Below are 19,921 nucleotides of genomic sequence, written 5' to 3' on the forward strand. Positions count from 1 at the left end.
TTGGTGCCGGCAAATCTGAACAAGACCATGCCCTAAAAGTTGGCAACCTTCCATAAGGTGTCCATGGACATCTGACCAAATGGAAAGCACTGTGTGTGGCCCCTCATTTATGACAGAGATTTAGAAACAACCGTTCAGTACAATTGTTCTGATCCTTGCTACCTTTTGATGGTACTCTGATACCAGAGGGAAGCGCATGGCTGCAGAGCTTTCGCAGCCCTAACTTTGAAGTCAATGAATGGCCTTGTACTGGTTTACATCTTGAACTCAACATGATAATGTTCAGGAAAAACTAAAAATTTCTCAATTGCTTTAGGTAAACAGAATTCCTTTTTCACTATCCCCTGTGTCAGCATTATGCATTATGGGAACATTTTGATAACACAGAGTTTAATAAATAATCCTTTTCTTTTTATAACATGATACATTAATTTAGAGCATGAGAAAGAACAATGGCTAGGCTGGCATTCTGAACACTGTGCTCATTATAAGCAAAACGATTCTGTTTCAAGAAATGTCATATTCCTAATTGGAAATGTATGAAATTCTAAAATATTTGCATAATAGAAACAATCTTTAAACCACACTTCAGTTTTGTTGGGATATGACATTTTGTATTCCACAATTTGTTTCGCTATTATCACATCCCAAATATGTATATGACTAAAGGAGGTAAAACAATCATATATTCAATGAAAACATTTCTATAATATTACAATGGTGTAATCCAACAGCAAACTTGACACTAAGGAGAAATAGGATACTGGATTCCTTAGACTACAATTCAAAGTCAATCAGCGCTTTCTGGGAAGACTTGTCACAAGCTTTCAAAAAAGTTACTTAAATTGTGATTTGATGTGAATTGTGAAATATACGTACCTGTCCCAGGTGCATTTGAAGGATTTGGTCCTCTGACGGGTATGCCACAATTCAAATATTTCATATCTAGACCTGGCCGATCACTGCAATTCCAAAATATTATAATAAATTATAAAGACTTCAGAAAATCATCATAAGTCAGCTAAACACCCACGTCCTCTCACTGTCTTATATGAATGAATGAATGCAGGAATAATCTTTAGTGTTCAGTTAATTAAAACTTACAAATAAAAACACCAATAAAAGAAGTCCAGCTGTAAACATATATCTGTGTCTTGATCATCCACTTGTTAAAAAGAGTATGGTGCACCTGATGCCCCTTTAAATGATACAAGAGAAAAATAGTGCAAGCAATATGACAAATGTCTTCCCTTGAATAGTGGCAAAGCCGACATGCGATCTCAATACAATTTCCCATCCACACAGGAGAATTGAATCATGTGGGCAAGTGACATAGCTGAAGGTGCAGCAGCTTAAGGTTTCTCTATAGCCCAAACAGTTCCCCGAGGTATGCTTGAGGCTTTAACCCCAGCATGCGCAGCAAATTGTTTGCGCTGTGTGGGCAACTTACATAGTGGGCGAGATCGGACGGCCCCCAGCCGTTGTGAGCACACGCCCACCGTGACTCATGACGGCCCATGACGGCCCATGACGGCTCAGCATGCAAAGGGTTAAAAGATCATATGTGCCTTTTTCATCCAGGCGTGTGAACTTTTTGACATCAGGGCTTCGTCATGAACAGAGGATTTTTCCCTACAGAGTTTATGGCTCTGTTATATGATGGTTGGGTGGGAGTTAGGCCCAAAAGAGCCTCTGCCTGAAGAGCCGTTAGAGCCACATTTAGATAGTCACGTGCATTGCAGTTTTCTGGGTCAGAAAATTGCCTCCCATATGATGCTGCTTACAGTGCCTCCCATCTCGTTTTTAGGTCTCACTGAGTCAGCGCGCATGCGCTGATCGGAGAGACATTTAGTAGCGACTTTTAGAAATGCTACCAAAGCGGCCACCAGCATGCTAGAATGCGCACAAGCGCGTGCGATGTGCACATCACTTTTTCCGGTCGTGCGTGCTCGTGCGCATAACTCGTGTCACCGCTTGCATTTTTGGGGGGGTTTTTATTGCCGCGCGGCGTTACTTTTACGGCCGCAGGGCCAATGCTTGTTTATAAAGGTGCGCTTGACTGTACTCACTCCTCCATGTTATTTTCAAGTACTTCTCAGCATTTAACATATTTTATAAACCGCCCACCCCGGCTTCTTCTTAAAGAAAAAAGGCAAGAGATTTTCACGAAAAGCTGATCATCTTTCATTTTTGTTGGAGTGCACGATTATAATGCTTTTGTGTAGTGCGAAAAGCATTGATTTTCGACATTAACACACAGCATTGAAATGTAGACTTGGAACACCTGATGTGTATTTCTGTATATTCTTATGATTGTATGGCACTTGGTCTTGCTTAGAAGCTAATGTCAGTGCGAATGCAAAATTCTCCAAATTAACGTTACAATATCCCTCTTTTTTTTCAAACAGATGCAATGGATTTCTCCCGGATGTCGCTGATCAAGCTAAAAAAGGAAGAGATAGAGGCGCAGGTAAGATTATGCTCAGGGGCATAGTTATCAGTAGTGCAGCCTCACTGCTCCCAAATAATGTCTGAATTTGACTGTCCAGCCTGTGGGCGGGCCGACTTACCTTGCATCCACTGCAAACCACGCGCCATTGTTATGCCACTGATCATGGCTAGCACCACGCGGAGAGGCAGTAATCCAGCCTTTTCAAGAGCAGGGAAATAAATTATTCTCAAGCCATCAGGCAATTACCGGTTTTCACTGTGTTCTACAACTACCTTATAGGTTACCCTGTATGTACCCCACACAACCTTACATTAAAATGGCTTTGTACTTCTTCGCTTCTTGGAAGTTGCATGATTTTTGCACTGCAAGTCCGGTTTTTGTACATGTTCTAATTAAAAGGCCTGGAACTTAAAGTAATCTGAATCAAACTATCTCCTCCAACTCCATGCACTGCCATCGTGCTTCCTATGATGGAATGTGTGAAACGACTTCCTGCCAGTCAGTGCTCGTCCTTTACCTGTGCCATATGTAGCAGCAGGCCACAGTCCAAAGGAAAGAAGTCCATTGTGACTTATGCGCTTTTTGAGGATCCTTTCCTTTATACAGTTCATAAAGGGTTAAGAAGGGTTAAGAAGTCACCGTATTTTCAGTGCTCCATGGCAGTAGCCTCAAAAATAACATGTACACACCCATATGGGCATCAAGGTTTCTGCGCTAGTGTTTGTAAACGGCTTGGCAACGACATATAATGCTCTAAGACCCCTAAAATTTATAAATAAAAGGAACACTTCTCTTATTCTTGCAGTGCCAGCTATCTTTTTTTTTTTTTAAACGCCTCTTGTGAAGAAGTTTGCTTTCACACTGAGGCATTTGAAAGCCAAGCAAATGTCCTGCAGAATCGTATGCTGTTATATATACTTTATGTGTGTGTATCGCTAAGGAGTAACCTAAAATAACAAAGGTTGGCTAGTCCATTCGTTTGAAAGTTGGGTGTATTTACCTGGGAAGGATTCCATTTACACACTACCCTTTTCTTCACTTCTTCTGATGTGTTTGCTCTTAGTATGGGCGTGCAAGTATTTGCTTTTAGTCCTTTTACACAAAAGGAATTGTTAACTTGAGAATGAGCTTTTGGTACCACCATCCAGCTCCTCCTGTAGCTACATTAGACTTGTTAACATAGTTTGGGAAAGATTATAATCACCTTGGAACCTGAATGGAGTACTTAAAGGTGGAAAGGTTTGCAGCCTAACTCGTGTAGAATGTTGGGAGCTGCGCAGCACTAAACAAGCTGCATTTATATTTAACTCTTAAGCTAGAAGAAAATACTTTGTGGAAAACAGCAAAATAAGCACATAATGAAGCGACAAACGTCTAATGATGGGTGTGTAGCTGCCAGATTTCAGTGACCACACCTAGAGGGAGAAAAACAAGCATTGGCATAGCCAATAGGTCTTGCTTTTGGGACCTTATAAGTATTTAGTTATGCAGCACAATATCCTTGGTGCAACAACATAAACTGTTGCATGGCAAAAAACTTATAAGGTCCCAAAGGCGAGACCTATTGGCTATGCCAATGCTTGCTTAACTTTTAGCAGATTTTTTAAAATGCACCAAAGTTGTTTACATTCTGCCTCCAAAGGCCGAAATCCAGGCGTATTTGGGCTGGTGAAGCGTGGTGTGGGAGTTTGAACACCTGCAGAAAAGTGCCAGTTATTGCATTGTTGATTATTTTGTCAGCCCTATCTCTAGGTGCCTCAGCACTATACACTATAGAGGGGCATGTTTAGTAGCCATGACTTGTAGGACTGCTTGGAGAGACAGACTTTTTAAAGAGTTCCTTGAAGTGCAAAAAGCAGATATTAGGGAGTTATTTCTGATTTAATTCTATAGTTGCACATATTCAGACATTTGTTACCTTTATTTATCCCTTGTCATCTCTTAAACCAAACCTTATATGACAAATAAAACACAATATTTTCACAAAGGCAATCGTTATGTCCCGGTTTCCACTTGACCTCCATAAGCTCCAATCCAGCTGCGTCACTCCATCAGCCAAGTTTCCTTAAACTGTCTTTGTAGCTACCATGGCATGCATCTAGCATTTCACTTTTTCTCATGTATGACATTTCATCAGTTCAAATTTTTACGCATTTCATTTTGTGCCCATTTGCCAGCTTTCATATTTCCAGCATCAAAACCTCTAGAATCCAGCTTTGTCTATGTCAACCCTCCTGTATCCATCAATGACCTCTTGCCCTTGCTCTGTCAGAACTACACATACAAATGCATATATTCTCTCATTAGACTGGTTTAACCTCTTCATCACAGCTAAAGGTCTTTATCTGCTGTCCTATTGTTCTTTGATGGGACTCCACTATTAGTAAGGGACAAGCCAAGTCAAATATGTCTAATCTCTGTCGCTTGTGTTGGCACAGCGCTCATTGGGTTGGGACTTGGGTGGGCGGATTAAGGCTTTGTAAGAGAAAGCATCTGTTCATGCTTTGGGGAGAGAGTCACTGCATACATCTTTGCTTGGAATAGGTTCATAAGACTAAGACATGTGGAGATCGCAAAACCCAAGTGTTAAGTTTGAAAATGGAGTATTTGGTAAAAAACATTTCCAAAAAAAAAACCAATAAAAATTCATGTTCAGCCATAACCGGTGCAATTAAACATCTAAATTAAACATTCTCTTACATCACATCCAAGACATGGAACAACCTCCCTCAACACATCAGAGCCTCCACCTCACTTTTTGAGTTCCTCAAGAAGATCTGCTTTTCATATAAGCACTTTGGGGACCGCAAACCTACACACCTGCCAAGCGCCTGGAGACCCTCTTGGGGGATTAGTGTGTTGTACAAATCAATATAACATAACAAAGGCTATACATTTACCATCATAATGCAATATACCATGAGACTCTGCACTTCTTCTCTCCCCCAGTGAAATATCCAGTCCATTTATTTTTTAAAGCACAGCTTTTCCAGTAGTTTTTATAAGATCACACAATTTGGCCAAATGGGAGGCCGGGATTAAAAACATGTTCCTCTTTTCCAACTAGTAAACTTAACCGTAACTGGGGTTGCAGGGATTCTCTTGGCATAGTCAAAGAGCTCCAATTTCCAGGGAAATGTGACTATGTTCTGGGTCCTGCCCAGCTTTCTAGCAATTTTAGATGAAGCGGCAAAGCTGAGATTAGATGTCAAGTACCATGGTTCCATGGCTAAAATATAGCCACTGCACCAGGTGCTCTGGCAGTGGGTTCGCTACTGGTGCTTGTGCATGGTAGATACAGTTTACCATTGGTCTTTCAAAGTTTAAGGCTATTTCATTCCATTTGGATACCAGAGTTGCTTCTTTTCTAAATCGGCCTCTCAAAAGTTGCATTAGCAAGCAGTCAAAGCTTGATACAGAAAATGGTAAAAGGATTAAACTCAACTACAATATGAACAGTAAACACACTTGATAAACTCAATCTCCAGCCGAATTATATCTTTTAAGATGACCTGATTTTCTGAGGGAGATTCAGAGTGAAACCCCAAGAATGCATAAACATCCCATGGTCCCTCTGACTCCCCAGTAAATATTTTCTGATGTCTTTGTGCCTGCAAAGAATTCTGCAAAGTGATTTTCTTTTAATATCAATAGGCACATATGTTTCATTCCATATTGCATGATTAATTAGAAGCACAACACATATTTAATAAACATAGAGCAAACTTTGGTCCTCAGTAACAAAAATACAGTGAAGTTAGTAAAGGGGGGTTTGCCTTACAACATGATTACATTTCTTACATAATCACAATAACTTAAAATCGTAACTAACAATTAAAATTGCAGTTCAAATTATTGACTTCATTTTTTTAAGTATACATTTTAAATATGTATCACAACTAACAGACTGTTCAATACATTTCTGTACTGCAGAGGCAATGAATCGTACAGTAGTAAAGACCACGTGGGACATCCGGGCGACATGTCTATGTAAAATATGATCTTTGAGTTTATGGGTCTGAGATTTCACTGTAGTAATATGATTCACTTCCTTTGTTGCAAAAGGCAGGATATAACCTACTGAGAAATTAGATTAAAGATACATTTTACAGCTGAGACGCTATGAAGAGGACATCTTCTCAATCCTGCCAATTTCCTATGACACAGTAAATAAATTTACCACTGCCTCTACTATCTCAGTGCGTGAAAATAAAATACACTTTCTACTCCGATCACTCTCTAAAAGAAAAGAAAAAGCCATAGAGTGAATGCCATTGGTAAGGGTGCACACAATGCTGTATATTTCAGCTATACTAAAAAGCATACTCCGCTGAGGACATTAAAACAAAAATCAGCAGAAGAGAAAATTAAATTGATAGTGTACGCCATAAAGTTTAGAAAAGTAGCCATAAGTTTAAAATTAAATCTCAATCATCACAATAAGGTGCACAAAAACTGAGAAAGGCGTTTATTAAGTTTCAGATTTGGATGTTAAATCGGGGTGACATCATGCAATGTACGGGACCTACTGTTTAAAGTGGTCAAACAAAACATAACTAATTGTTGGGTCATGCACAGCAGGGTATTCATGATGTCATATGCACCATTCTTTGTGTGCATGTCCACAACCAAATTTGTGCATTGTCGATAGCTATAAATGCCTGCGCGGATCAAAAGCAATGCCGGCAATATTGAGAAATGTAATTTTATGAAACCTTCAACTTGCAAACAATGCCTTCCCTTCCCCATGATGGCTTGAACCAGACCGTTCCATAGGTCGGATGCCCCTCATCTTTAAATCTCCTCCCTCTGTTGGACTTTCCTTATATAAGGCACCACAAAAGAAGGACAAGTGAATATCTGAGTCCGGACATTCACATTCTCAATGCTTAGTATAGCCTTCTAGCCCGCCGTAGAGTCTATACCGGCTATTAAAGGCCCTCTACAGCGTTAAAGGCCCCGCGCCGAAGGCGAGGGCCTTTAACAAGGGAGAGGGACTTTAATAGCGGTATAGCCCATCTACGAAGGGCTATAAGGCTATTAGAACATTCTGTCACTAGAGGACAGAATGTTCTAACAAAAAACAAAGCCTTTTGGGAGAGTGAGGTGATTGGAATCCCCTCAGGCTCCCTGAAGCCTTTGTTCACAGCCAGAGCTGTGAACAAAGAAACATTGGAATGTTGGAGCTCCAGGCTTATACCCACCATTATAAGCCCAGAGCACTCCATTTTTTTCAATGGAGCTCCCAACATTCCAATGTTCTAATAACTGGTAGAAAAGTGTACCTCCCTTAGTAAACACAATAGCTGAAGTTCAGAATGAAGAAAATTTAACTTTAGTAGCTGAAGTAAGGTGATGTGTCGAAATAAGTACTTATGTAGAGGAAAGCGTGTGTCAGGAAATCCAGTCCCGCCCTTTGGATCAGCAGTAAGGGCAAATGCCCAATAAAGTACACTAAATATTATGAGCTTATATGACATAGCTAGCAAAAAGCCTAAAAGAATATGCCTTTCGTTTTTCTAGCACAGAGTATAAGCCAGTCTGTTCACATTTGTTATGTGTTGTTATCAGTAGAATGAACGATGTCAAAGTTGCATAGTGATCTATACACTAATGTTTGAGTGTGCTTCTCCTTACCAAGTTCACCCTGAAAAATGTGCATGAATATTACAGTCAACAAGACACATTCCCAGAAAGTGAAAATCGTGCTTAGTATGAGGCTAGGCTGCACTATCTCTGCACTAATGATAGAACTAATTGCTAGATGAGAGTGATCATTCCCTTGATCACAAGCCTACCAGTGGTCATCACCGTGCCAGACTGGCGCTATATGCAGATGATTTGGTTTGCTTGTTTCATGATCAGAGTTGGCCTCTTCACTCACATGTGGAGTAGATGGATTAATGTCAATGTATATCTTCATTCATGATGAAGTACAATAGTACATGAAGAAACTATAGGCGAGGTATCTTAGAATTTTGTCTTGGCCTTGAATCAACATAAGATCAAGTACCTGACGGTGTTCACACTTCTGCTTACAAGTTTAAATAACATCATATATACCTTAACTTCTTTCTTCTATCTTTAAGGATCTTTCTAGATGGGGAAAGTTGGAGATTTTAGTGTTCTGGTGCATAGCTAGGGTTGAAATGATCTTCCTTTCTTTACTTTAACATGTGGCTTAGGGCCTTACTATGAGTCTGGCACTCCACGGACCTCCAGACTAACGGCGGTGGTCTCCTGACCACCCTATTACGACTAGGGTGGGCAGGCAGTCCTGATGCCGCATATGAGTTGCCTCACAACTACACTTTTGATGGCGGTGCGACTGCCATGAAAAGAAAGTGTGCTGTGAGGAAACAAAAGGGGCCCTACAGGGCCCCCTGGCACCTCACACCATGTGTATGCACATAGGGTGTGCATGCACACCAGTACCTGCATGGCATTGACTACAGCAGTCTATGCTGTGAAGATACTGACATTGGCGATCCCCACTGCGGTACCTATTTCTAAGGCGCTGCCCTGGGAACAACAAAGAGTCACCCGCCAGACAGGAGAAAACTCCTGATTTGGCAGACGGTTCCTATATGTATTTGGCGGTGCAGGAGCGGGGCGGTCACGCTCCCACACTGCCAAACTCATTGTAAGACCCTTAGACAGTAATCATTCTTGAGCCATTACAAACTATATAGCATATACGGGGCCATATTATCTATTTATATAGGCAAAATACCTATCCCAGAGTTTCAAAGTGAGCCTGCTATCAGGTTGTTGTCATTAGTGGACTGTCAGTTCACTACATAGATCATTGCATATTAGTGATTTCTTTAGGAATAACTGATGAACTTGGACGAAATATGTTTGAAGGACAAGGAGAAGTTGCATGTCTCAATTTCCTATGAAATGCTGCCAAATACTTCACAACGGGTAATACTTTGTAGCACAGTGTAGAAGTGATAGTGCAGTCCTGGAGAGGGATGTGAACGCTATAAGCTTTCTTTTGCTCTTCCTCAAATGTTGATACTTGATAACTAGATATCACACCAGCACATATTATTTTGGCATACTGGTTCTGCAATTGGGTTGGTTCCTGGCATTTAATCAGATAAAGAATGGAACAACTCCCTTTTATTTTACTGCCTGTAACAACTTAACCTGCCGAGCCTGCATGGACTGTCCATTGGCTGACAAAAACAATACGAAAAAAGGCTGAAGGCCCCTGCACTGTATGAGTTACTAGTTACTCACCCGCTCCCACATCAGTTATTTCCGTGTGCACACGTTCCACTGATTATCTGTGGGAATGGGCCCAGAATTATCTATATGCAGGCTTGAGAACATAATCAAATGAACAGATTCCTGGATGAAGTCTGGCAGGAAATTGACTCCTGGGTGTCTAAGGCATTATAATGTGTCCTATATGAAGAAAATATTTATAAGTGGTTACAGAGATGGTACTTCACCCCGACAATACTGAAAAAAATCCACACCTATGCCCTCACTGATTGCTTGAGGTGCTGCCCTGATCTGGATGACATGCTCCACATTTGCTGGATTTGTGAAAAATAAAAGATCCAGTGGTTCGCATTAGGAGTCCAATGAAACTTACACCACTCCTTGACCCTGCCAGAGCTTCAATGACAGTACCAACACAGCTACAAACCATCACACTCCAACAAGTGAGACAATTTAAACCATTCCAGGCCCCAAAGCTATAATAATGGTTTGGGTGGCAGGTGATTGTTAATTTCATATGCATATGAAATTAACAAACAACTGTTGCTGTGTTCATCTCTAAATAGGGCAAACATCATCACCATGTAGCAGACTGTCATGAGTGCATATGTTGCCAAATAAGTGCTGGCGCCGAGCACTGGAAACCACCAGCTCAATTAATATTTGTGCACAGATATTTTGGGAAGAGTTACTTTTCTACTTTCAGATTTTTGATACACTGTAGATGTTGTTTGACCCTGTAGTTCAGAGGTCTACAAACTGTTTTGCTCGAGTCTCTTGAAGTTGGATATCCCTCCATAATGTTACGGCAAAGATTGGAGGAGCAGCAAAGGCAAGGTTGAGTTTAGAGGGCAGAGCTTATGAGATCATAGAAGGGATACCTTTTCGTAGCTCATAATCCACAATACGTTTTAAGGAGCAAATGCATCAAACATAGTCTTTGCCCCCTACCAAATTCTGCTCCTCATAATTGAGGTGTTTTGAGCCCCTCAAACTCTTAATCCCCAATGCACCTGCACCTGTTGCCCCAATAACTGCGGCCATGAGTAGCTGGCTATTTCTTATGTCCCTTTCTTCCTTTTACCATCATAAAAGACCTTCACTTCAAACTTAAACAGGCTCTCTGTTCCTTTCATTAAAATAATGAGCTCCTACATGTTGTCTCCCTTTTTGCACCAAGGGTGCTCTCTGCCATAATGCTAAAAAGTAAACTATGTCCCTGTGATCCTATTTTTAAAAAATAAGACCATAGTAATTGTGATGCTGAGGCCCCTAAAACTCATTGGTACTATTTCTGTTGCACCTGATTCACTAATGATAGATACTGTCATGAAAAGTGTGCCGTCTTTTCTGCCTTTGTTAAAAACATAGGCTACCATCTTTCCACCCCTCTCATCCCAATATCTCCCTGAGGCCCAACCTAAGGTGCTATGCTTCAATTTCCCAATCCCTCGGGCCATTGTTGTGATGTCAAAACCAACACTGGCAGAGGAGTTGTAAACTAGTCCCTAATGCAAAGAAGGATTATAAAACAGCCATGATTGGGTTTAGTTGACCAGCCATACTGCTGGCATGGTGCCTGCAGGAACAATTATACACCTAGAGCCCTGCAAATAGGCTGTCTGCCCACTCCACTGGACCATCACTCCTATGCCTTATGCCCTAAGCACACTTTCTACCCCTTTGTGCAAAAAAAACAGCAGAAAAGGTAACCTGGGCTCTATCGCTAGCAAAGAAAATTGACCTACCCTGTCTGCCTTTTTGTAGTTGTAATTGGGGTGCAGTGGTACCTCACATCTCTAGTCCCAGTAACCTGATGTACTAATGGTAGTGCCCTCTTCTGGGCCATCTCTTTTACTCTATCGAGGGATCTTTTCCTTTTCTCGGTCACCTGGTACATTACTCTGAGGTCCCAGGGGTGTGGAAGAACAGGGGTCTGCATCGGACTGCAACCCTGCTGGCCTCCTCTCTGCCACTCCCCGGACTTCCCTTTTACGAAATCATTGGTTCCTGATCAATTAATGCTGACCTTGTGGTGCTTCTGCCTAAAAGGGGGTCAGGTGAAAAGACAGAGCCAAAGAAGAAAATAATCAATTCTTTTCACCAGACTTTAATTGACAGAATCACTTTGTGGCGACAAAGATTTATTCTTAAAGAGAGTTACTGTAAGGGTCATACGCTGGGTTCGGAAATGCATACTTTGAATAGACACTATTAAAATTGTTTGCTATAGTTCTATCAAGAGCTTAAAATTAGACAAAACCTACATTCTAACATTGGACACCAGCACCAAAATACCACAACTACTCCAGATTTCCCTGATCACTTTGACCCACCAATAATGTCTCCTGAAAGACTAATGATTGAGTTATGGCACAAATAACTTCATGTACAGATTCCTTTCCGCTGAATTCTTAACTAATCTCTGTCCATTTCTTATGTTACATTCAATCCTAATTGTTCTATGTCTGGAAAATTTGTTGTCTTGAGTCTGTCTACTCTGGATAGCAGTTTCCGGGATATATTAATGATGGTTGCTATAGTCCATATAGAATTTGGGAAATAGGACATTAGACGAACCCATTGAGCAGCCCCGGAGTGCATATGGTTCTTGTAACTGATATTTTCTTTGCTATTGTAATACACAAATATGTAAAAATAAAAAGATGTATTGAATAAAAATATGAAGGAACAAGGAGCTCACGAAAGACGAGAGCTTCAAGTTGATGTGGTTGAAATATACTCTGCTACAATGTATATAGAAAACTTGGGAACCCAGTGCCTATGGTCTGGCTTTTCTGAAACCTGACACAGGATTGGCTAGTAACAACTTCCAGTGCTTAACAGGTTAGTAAAAGGCAAAAAAAAGAGTGAACATCAAGGATGGTGATATTAAGAACACAAATGGTGATCTCAGTCCTAAAAGAGTGGTTGCAATCACACACAAGCAGTCCAAGGCCAGCTATAAACTTGTCTTAAAGGGATTGGAGAGACATGACCTTACTTTTAACCTTGTAGAAGCAGTACTGAAATTGGTCAGGATTCAGCACTCAATTTTTGGCCCACTCCAGTTTTAGCCTTTGTCTCATTTAAATGTACCAAATTAACTCTATCAAATGCCTTCTCTCCATCTAGAAAGAGAAGGAGTAGTTGAAAGTTTTCATCATTTGCTTTGTCAATAGCATTAAAAGCCAATCTAATACTATCTCCTGTCTACCCATAATAAAACTACTTGGTATGGTGAAATAAGAGTCAGCCATATATCTTTAACACTCAACACCAGAATCTTGGTAAAGATGTTAGTGCCGCTGTTAAAAAGAGCAATGGGTCCATAAGAGGTGCCAGACTTGATGGCATGTCTGACCTCATCGGCCGATATTGGCTGTTCCAATTCTTCCATCAATTCAGCAACGATGTATGGAAACTGTAGCCCCTCTACATAATCCTCTTGTAGTTAGGGATCCCCCCAGTCCATCCCCATATGGTTTGTTATAAAATTATACAAAGGTATCTATGAGTAAAAGTATTGTCCCTTTCTCTCAGGAGCTGCACATACCAAAAGTCTGTAAAAGTAAAATAAATGATGCTGTTAGCCAACGATGGTGTAAACTCCACCTAATGGCAAGCAGGGCACAATCAATCTTGGTTGAGGCCAAGCTCTACATTAAGATCTTCCCTATTATCAATGCATCGATCATACATTAGGATATATATGGAAACAGCCAGGAGAAAAAGGTTTCCCTAGTAGCATTAGGCACACAGACTAAAACATAGGAGTAGATCAGGTCAAAGACACCTCCTCATATCCCAAGCATTCTCCTCTCCTTGTCGTTATAAGAAGCTTCCATCTGAAAGGAAGTATATGCCCTGGGTAATACTGCAACCCACTTAGGCTTGGTTGACGTGTTTAAGTGAAATAGTATTGGAAAATGGTGAGATCTAAGCCTCTCGATAACAGGTGCTGGAAGAATACCAAATCAACCATCTATGTATATAGCCAACTGAGGAGTGCTTTCATTTTATCAAGGAGTTTAAACCTTAAACATTGACAGTGAGGACAGTCCGAGTTTGATTGTCAGTTTGACCCATTCAGCATTCCCCCACCACTGATTACATAAGGCGAGTGACACTGCCTCAACTCCCAGATTGACCCTGTCTTTTCCATGGTCAACTTCACATTTGAATGAAAACAAACTTCTGTCAACATCAATAAGAGCAAAAATATAAATCAGCCCCTCCTGTAAACCGTAAACAAATAACTAATGCTTCAAACCCAATAGCAATATGGGGTTTTCAAACTATTATTATTTTAGGACTATCTCTCTCCTCTAAGTAAAGGAATCCCTTTGCAGCAAAAGACAAGGGTCAAACCCCTTCTTGGGGGGTAGCGGTTATCCTATTAATCAATCAATCAGCTATTTGTAAAGCCCGCTACTCACCCATGCGGGCCTCAAGGCGCTAGGGAGGGGGGCAAGCTGCTACTGATTGAACAGCTAGGTCTTGAGAATTCTCCTGATAGTCAGCAGGTCCTGGGTTTGTCGCAGGTGGGTGGGGAGGGTGTTCCATGTCTTGGCGGCGAGGTGGAAGAATGATCTGCCGCCGGTGGTCGTTCAGCGCATGCCTCGAACGGTGGCGAGGGAGAGCTCAGCAGAGCGAAGCTGGCAGTTCGGGGTGTAGAAGGTGAGTCGTTCGTTGAGGTATGTTGGTCCGGCCTTGTGGAGTGCTTTGTGAGCATGGGTGAGGAGCTTAAAGGTGATCCTCTTGCTGACTGGGAGCCAGTGCAGGTCTCTCAGGTGGGTGGCGATGTGGCTGTGGCGAGGGATTCCGAGGATGAGGCGAGCGGAGGTGTTTTGTATGCGTTGAAGTCTTTTCTGGAGTTTGGTTGTGGTGCCCGCATAGAGGGCGTTGCCGTAGTCCAGCCTGCTACTGACAAGGGCTTGGGTCACTGTCCTTCTGGTTTCGGTGGGGATCCATCTGTAGATCTTGCGGAACATGCGGAGGGTGTTGAAGCAAGAGGAGGAGACCGCGTTGACTTGTTGGGTAATAGAGAGCGTTGAGTCCAGGATGAACCCCAGGTTGCAAGCGTGGTTGGTCGGTGTCGGGGTAGTTCCTAGCGTGGCCAGCCACCAGGAGTCGTCCCATGCGGAGGAGGTGGAGCCGAGGATGAGGACCCCCGTCTTGTCAGGGTTTAGTTTCAGGCGGCTGGTCTTCATCCACTCTGCGACAGCCTTCATTCCCTCGTGGAGGTTGGATTTGGCGGTGTCTGGGTCCTTGGTGAGGGAGAGTATCAGCTGGGTGTCTTCGGCGTATGAAATGATGTTGAGGTGGTTCACTCGGACGATGTTGGCGAGAGGTGCCATGTACATGTTGAAAGGGTTCGAGCTGAGAGATGATCCTTGGGGTACGCCGCAGGTGATCATGGAGGCTTCGGCTCTGAATGGGGAGAGGCGTACTCTCTGGGTTCTGCAGGTGAGAAAGGAGGTGGTCCAGTCCAGGGCTTTGTCGCAGATCCCTGCGTTGTGGAGGCATTTGCGCGGGGTGTGGTGGCAGACTGTGTCGAAGGCAGCCGAGAGGTCCAGGAGGATGAGGGCCGCGGTTTCACCATTTTCCAGCAGAGCCCTTATGTCGTCGGTGGCGGCAATGAGGGCGGTTTTGGTGCTGTGATTGCTACAGAAGCTGGATTCGGAAGAGTCCAGGATGTTGTTCTCCTCACGGAAGTGGGTCAGTTGTCTGTTGGCAGTCTTCTCAATGACTTTCGCCGGGAACGGGAGCAGAGAGATGAGTTGAAAGTTCTTGAGGTCCTTTGGGTCCGCCTTGGGTTTCTTGAGTAGGGAGTTGATCTCGGCATGTTTCCAGCTCTCCGGGAAGGTAGCGGTTTCAAAGGAGTTGTTGATGGTCTTCCGGAGTTGGGGTGCGATAATGGAGCTTGCTTTGTTGAAGATGTGGTGGGGCAGGGGTCCGAAGGTGTGCCGGAGTGGATGGTGTTCATTATTTCGAAGGTGTCTTCGTCGTTGATGTTGTTCCAGGAGAGCAGGAGGTCGGAGTGTTTGGTGAGTGTTGAGTCGGGGGTGTCGGCATCTGTCGCCCGTGTCTGGGTGTCGAAGCTGTCGTGGATGTCTGCGATCTTGCGGTGGAAGAAGGTGGCCAGGGATCTGCAGAGTTCTTGCGATGGTGGGATATCATTAGAGCTGAAGCTGGGGGTGGTGAGTTCTTTCACGATGTTGAAGAGCTCTTTCCTGTTGTGTGTGTTGCTGTCGATGCGCTCCATGAAGGAGGTCCTTTTGGCGGATTGGATGAGTTGGTGGTGCTTGCGTCTGGTGTTATTGAGGGCTGCTTGGTTGTCCGGTGTCTGGTCGAGCCGCCACTTCTTCTCGAGTCTTTGGCAGGTTTGCTTGGAAGTGTACATTGGAAGTCTATAATGAGTCAAAATAAAATAAAATACAAAGGGAGAGAGTAAGGAGGTGGCAAACTACTATCAGATTCCAACCAAGTTATATCCACTTAACAAATCAGTTTATTATAACTCAGGTTATTATAACTCTGGCTTCATTTGATGCCATATACCCTCTAGGGGTGTATTTCACCAATGTTCAAACAAACCTTGTTCCTTGCCAGGGTCAAGGGTCGTGACCCTTCTTGAGGTATCAGTTATTCTATAATGAGTCCAAAAAAAAGGTATTACAAAGGGGGAGAGTAAGGAGGAGGAAAACTACTCTCAGATTCCAACCCAGTCATCTCCACTCAACAATCAGTTTATTCTAACTCTGGCGTCAACTTCATGTGATGCCATGTACCCTCTAGGGGTGTATTCATCAACGTTCAAACAAACCTGCAAGACTATATATGAAAACTCAAATAGAATTGAGATTTATTCAGTCCAAAACTGATTAGGGAGCTTCTAAGTCAGTTTCATTTGCCGGCCATGTTGTATTTTATCCTTGTCACGAGTCTTGCTCTTCTATATACTGCCGCTTCCAAGCTGGTCCTCGGTCATCCGCATTATTACCGTGATATTCTTCCCCTCATTTTAAGTTTAGGAGCTTCACCGTTTCCTGCTTAGAGTAGATTGAGACTTGTTTACTGTTGATCCTGAAGTGGAGCTTAAACAAATATCCCTATCTAAAAGGCATCTCATGGGCTTGCAAGTGATCTATCATCATTTTCAGGGATTTCCTTTTTGGCAGTGTTAAAGTGGGACATCTTGAAAGAGGTAAATTATGGATCCTCTCAACAACATTAGTTCAGTTTGTCTGGTCACTTTTATGAGTTCTTCCTTTTTCCCAACATAATGTAGTTTGGTCTGTACATCAGGAGTCAGATTACTTTTACTATTACAAACTCCCCTGATTTTCACATTATTCCTTCATGACCTGTTTTCACTACCATCCACCTACTCAGTTAAAGATTGACACATTTAATCCAGTTCATCCACTCTTGCTTCTAGCTCATCTCTCAAATGCTCTCCATGAGCAACCACCACTTGCAATTGCTCCACTCTGCTCTCTACTTTTTGATGTGTGTGGTTCTTATCAGAAATTGATTTAGCTAAAACTTGGCTGCAGGAGCCCATTTCCTTTCTTAACTCATCGATCAGGAGATGGATACTACTTTTCCTGGCAAGTGCCACCATCTCAGCATTAATGCTAATTTCCTACACACTTAAGCTAGTTGGTGCGACCCAGTCTGAGACTGAGGCTTTTGGGAGCTTGTTATGTTATGTTAGGATTTGTTGAAGCGCAACAGCTGCCCCAGCAACGGGGCGTCCCGGCGCTGAAACCATAGCAACCTACTGAGAAAGAAGGGGGACAGGGGTCTAGGACTGTGGGAACAGGTGGGTTTTTATTGCTTTGCGAAAAGCAGAAAGATTTTGAAGCCGACGGATGTTAGGGGGAAGGGAGTTCCAAAGTTTAGCTCCCAGGGCTCTGAAAGAGCGACCCCCGATACGGCAAAGTTTAGTACGGGGGACCACTACTAGATGTTGACCTAGCGAGCGCAGATTGCGCTGGGGGGAGTAGAGTGTGAGAAGCGGGCGGAGGAGTTCAGGGCCATCCGTTCTAAGAATTTTAAAGGCAGTGGTAAGGGCCTTAAATTGAATTCGTGCTTCCACTGGAAGCCAGTGGAGTCTTCGTATGGTGGCTCTAGCGGAGCATCTCCTAGGAAGACCCACTATAGCTCTGGCCGCAGAGTTCTGAATACGTTGCAGCCGGGTTGTCTCTGCTTTGTTAGCGCCTAGTAATAGGACGCTAGCATAGTCCAGCCGGGAAAGGATGATGGATTGGACTATGAGCTGCAGTGTTATGGGGTCAAAAAATCCAAGAATGGGGTTGAGGCTTCTTAGTAAGCCAATGCACGTAGCTGCTACTTTTTTGGTGTGGGTTTGGTAGCTCAGTGAAGAGTCCAGCCAGACTCCCAGGTTTTTTACCAGGGATTTAGACTGGGGAATGGGGCCGAGCGAAGATGGCCACCAGAGGTTATTCCAGCAGCTGGTGTTCTTACCGAGGAGCAACACCTCAGTTTTCCCTGCATTGAGTTGTAAACAGTTTCCCGTCATCCAGCGGGCAACTGCAGCCAGTCCATCCCTGAATCTCTTGGCAGAGGTTGAGGGGGCCTCCGTAAGGGTGATTACTAGCTGTGTATCGTCGGCATACGACACCAGCGTGAGGCCCCATTCTCTGGCCACTGCTGCGAGAGGCTGTACATACAGGTTAAAAAGAGATGGACTGAGAGCCGATCCCTGCGGAACTCCTTGGCCGATAGGATGAGATTGGGAGATAAACGGGGGTGCTGAGACATGGAAGGATCTGCCCGACATGAAAGAGCGGAACCATTCCAGGGCCAGGTCACTGATCCCTATGTCTTCCAAGCGGCTCAGCAGGATGTCATGTGAGACCGTGTCAAAGGCTGCGCTGAGATCAAGTAATATCAGCGCAGCACTTTGACCGGCATCTAGTACCTTCCGGAGATGTTCGGTGGTGGACAGAAGGGCGGACTCCGTGCTGTGCCCTGGCCGGAACCCGTGTTGGGAAGGGTCCAGGATGTTGTTTTGGGCCATATGGTCTGAGAGAACTGCATTGGCATGAGCCTCTGCCAGTTTGGATACCCAGGGTAGCAATGAGATGGGCCTATAGTTCTCTGGTTTTGTAGGGTCCAGGGTCGTTTTTTTAATAATGGGGGTAACCCATGCCTGTTTCCAGCAGATAGGAACAGTTGCCGAGGAGAAGGAGAGGTTGAGGAGTGTGGCTAAGGATGGGAGAAAAAAGTCCAGAGCCTCTAGAAACTGGGCCGGTCTCATGGGATCTGGAGGGGCGCCTGATTTCACCCTTCTGCAGAGTTTGACAAGATCTCCATGAGAGATAGCGGGCAAGCATGAAAGTCTGGTGCCTTTAAAGGAAACATTAGGGGATTTAGTGTGATCTGGGGAATTCTGTGGAAAGGTGTTGTAGATTTTCCTCACCTTTTCAATAAAGAAGGTGGCTAGGTCCTCACACTGCTGCGTCGAGGAAATGCAGGGGACAGGATAGCCACCGTTTTGAAGTTTTTGGACCAGTTTAAAGATGCTTTTCATGGGGTTAGAGCTAGTATTGATATCCTTAGCATAGAATGATGCTTGAGAGATTGTTTGATATTTTGGGCTTTCAGCACTTTGGATTCTGGCTTTCTCCATGCAAAATAAATCTTTCATGGAGGGGGACTTGAAGTCAATGATGGGGAATGGCCCAAAACAAACAACCCTGAAGCCAAGTAAGGCAAAGCTCATAAAGTGCTCCCAGAAGTGCCTAAATGGTCTGTGCACAGCTGGGCACATCCTCACAAAAGATCTCACCTCAATGAACTTCATGCAAACCTTTTAGGGATTAACTTTGTGCCAATCTGTCGGGCAAACCTCAAGTACAGCCTTGCTCTTTTAGGCTCTCTCTTAATATCCTACTATAAATTGCATGAGAACCTTCAGATTAACAAAGATGGTCACTGCACTGTGGTCTCTCTTATCTACACGCCTGTTCCTTACTTGTCACCCAGGGGTGCTCTTAAGTTAAAATCCTTGCTCATGTATCGGCTATGCTGAATCATGATTAGATGTCTCCAATTCAAATACACTAGGAATTTCAGCAGGGGAGAAGTGGCCCACTGTTCCCTCCTTCTGCTCCTTAAGGCAACTCTACTACTCAAGCTGAACCTAGGTGTGCCTTCCTTCCCCAAGCACCCAAACTCTGCACCCTTCTCCAGCCTACC

General features: G+C 43.4%; 1 protein-coding gene across 2 annotated transcripts in view; it reads right to left on the reverse strand.

The window, feature by feature from the left end:
* The window catches only part of LOC144818336 (spindle assembly abnormal protein 6 homolog), a 711,311-nt gene that overhangs the window by 18,242 nt on the left and 673,148 nt on the right, over window positions 1-19,921 (reverse strand). For both annotated transcript variants that reach the window (XM_078675666.1, XM_078675665.1), the window contains one exon: window positions 880-962. In XM_078675666.1, the coding sequence (XP_078531792.1) occupies window positions 880-962 (83 nt within the window). The remainder of the gene's footprint in view (window positions 1-879; window positions 963-19,921) is intronic.

Source organism: Lissotriton helveticus, chromosome 2_1 (assembly GCF_964261635.1).
Source record: "Lissotriton helveticus chromosome 2_1, aLisHel1.1, whole genome shotgun sequence".
In the NCBI taxonomy this organism is placed as follows: Eukaryota; Metazoa; Chordata; class Amphibia; order Caudata; family Salamandridae; genus Lissotriton; species Lissotriton helveticus.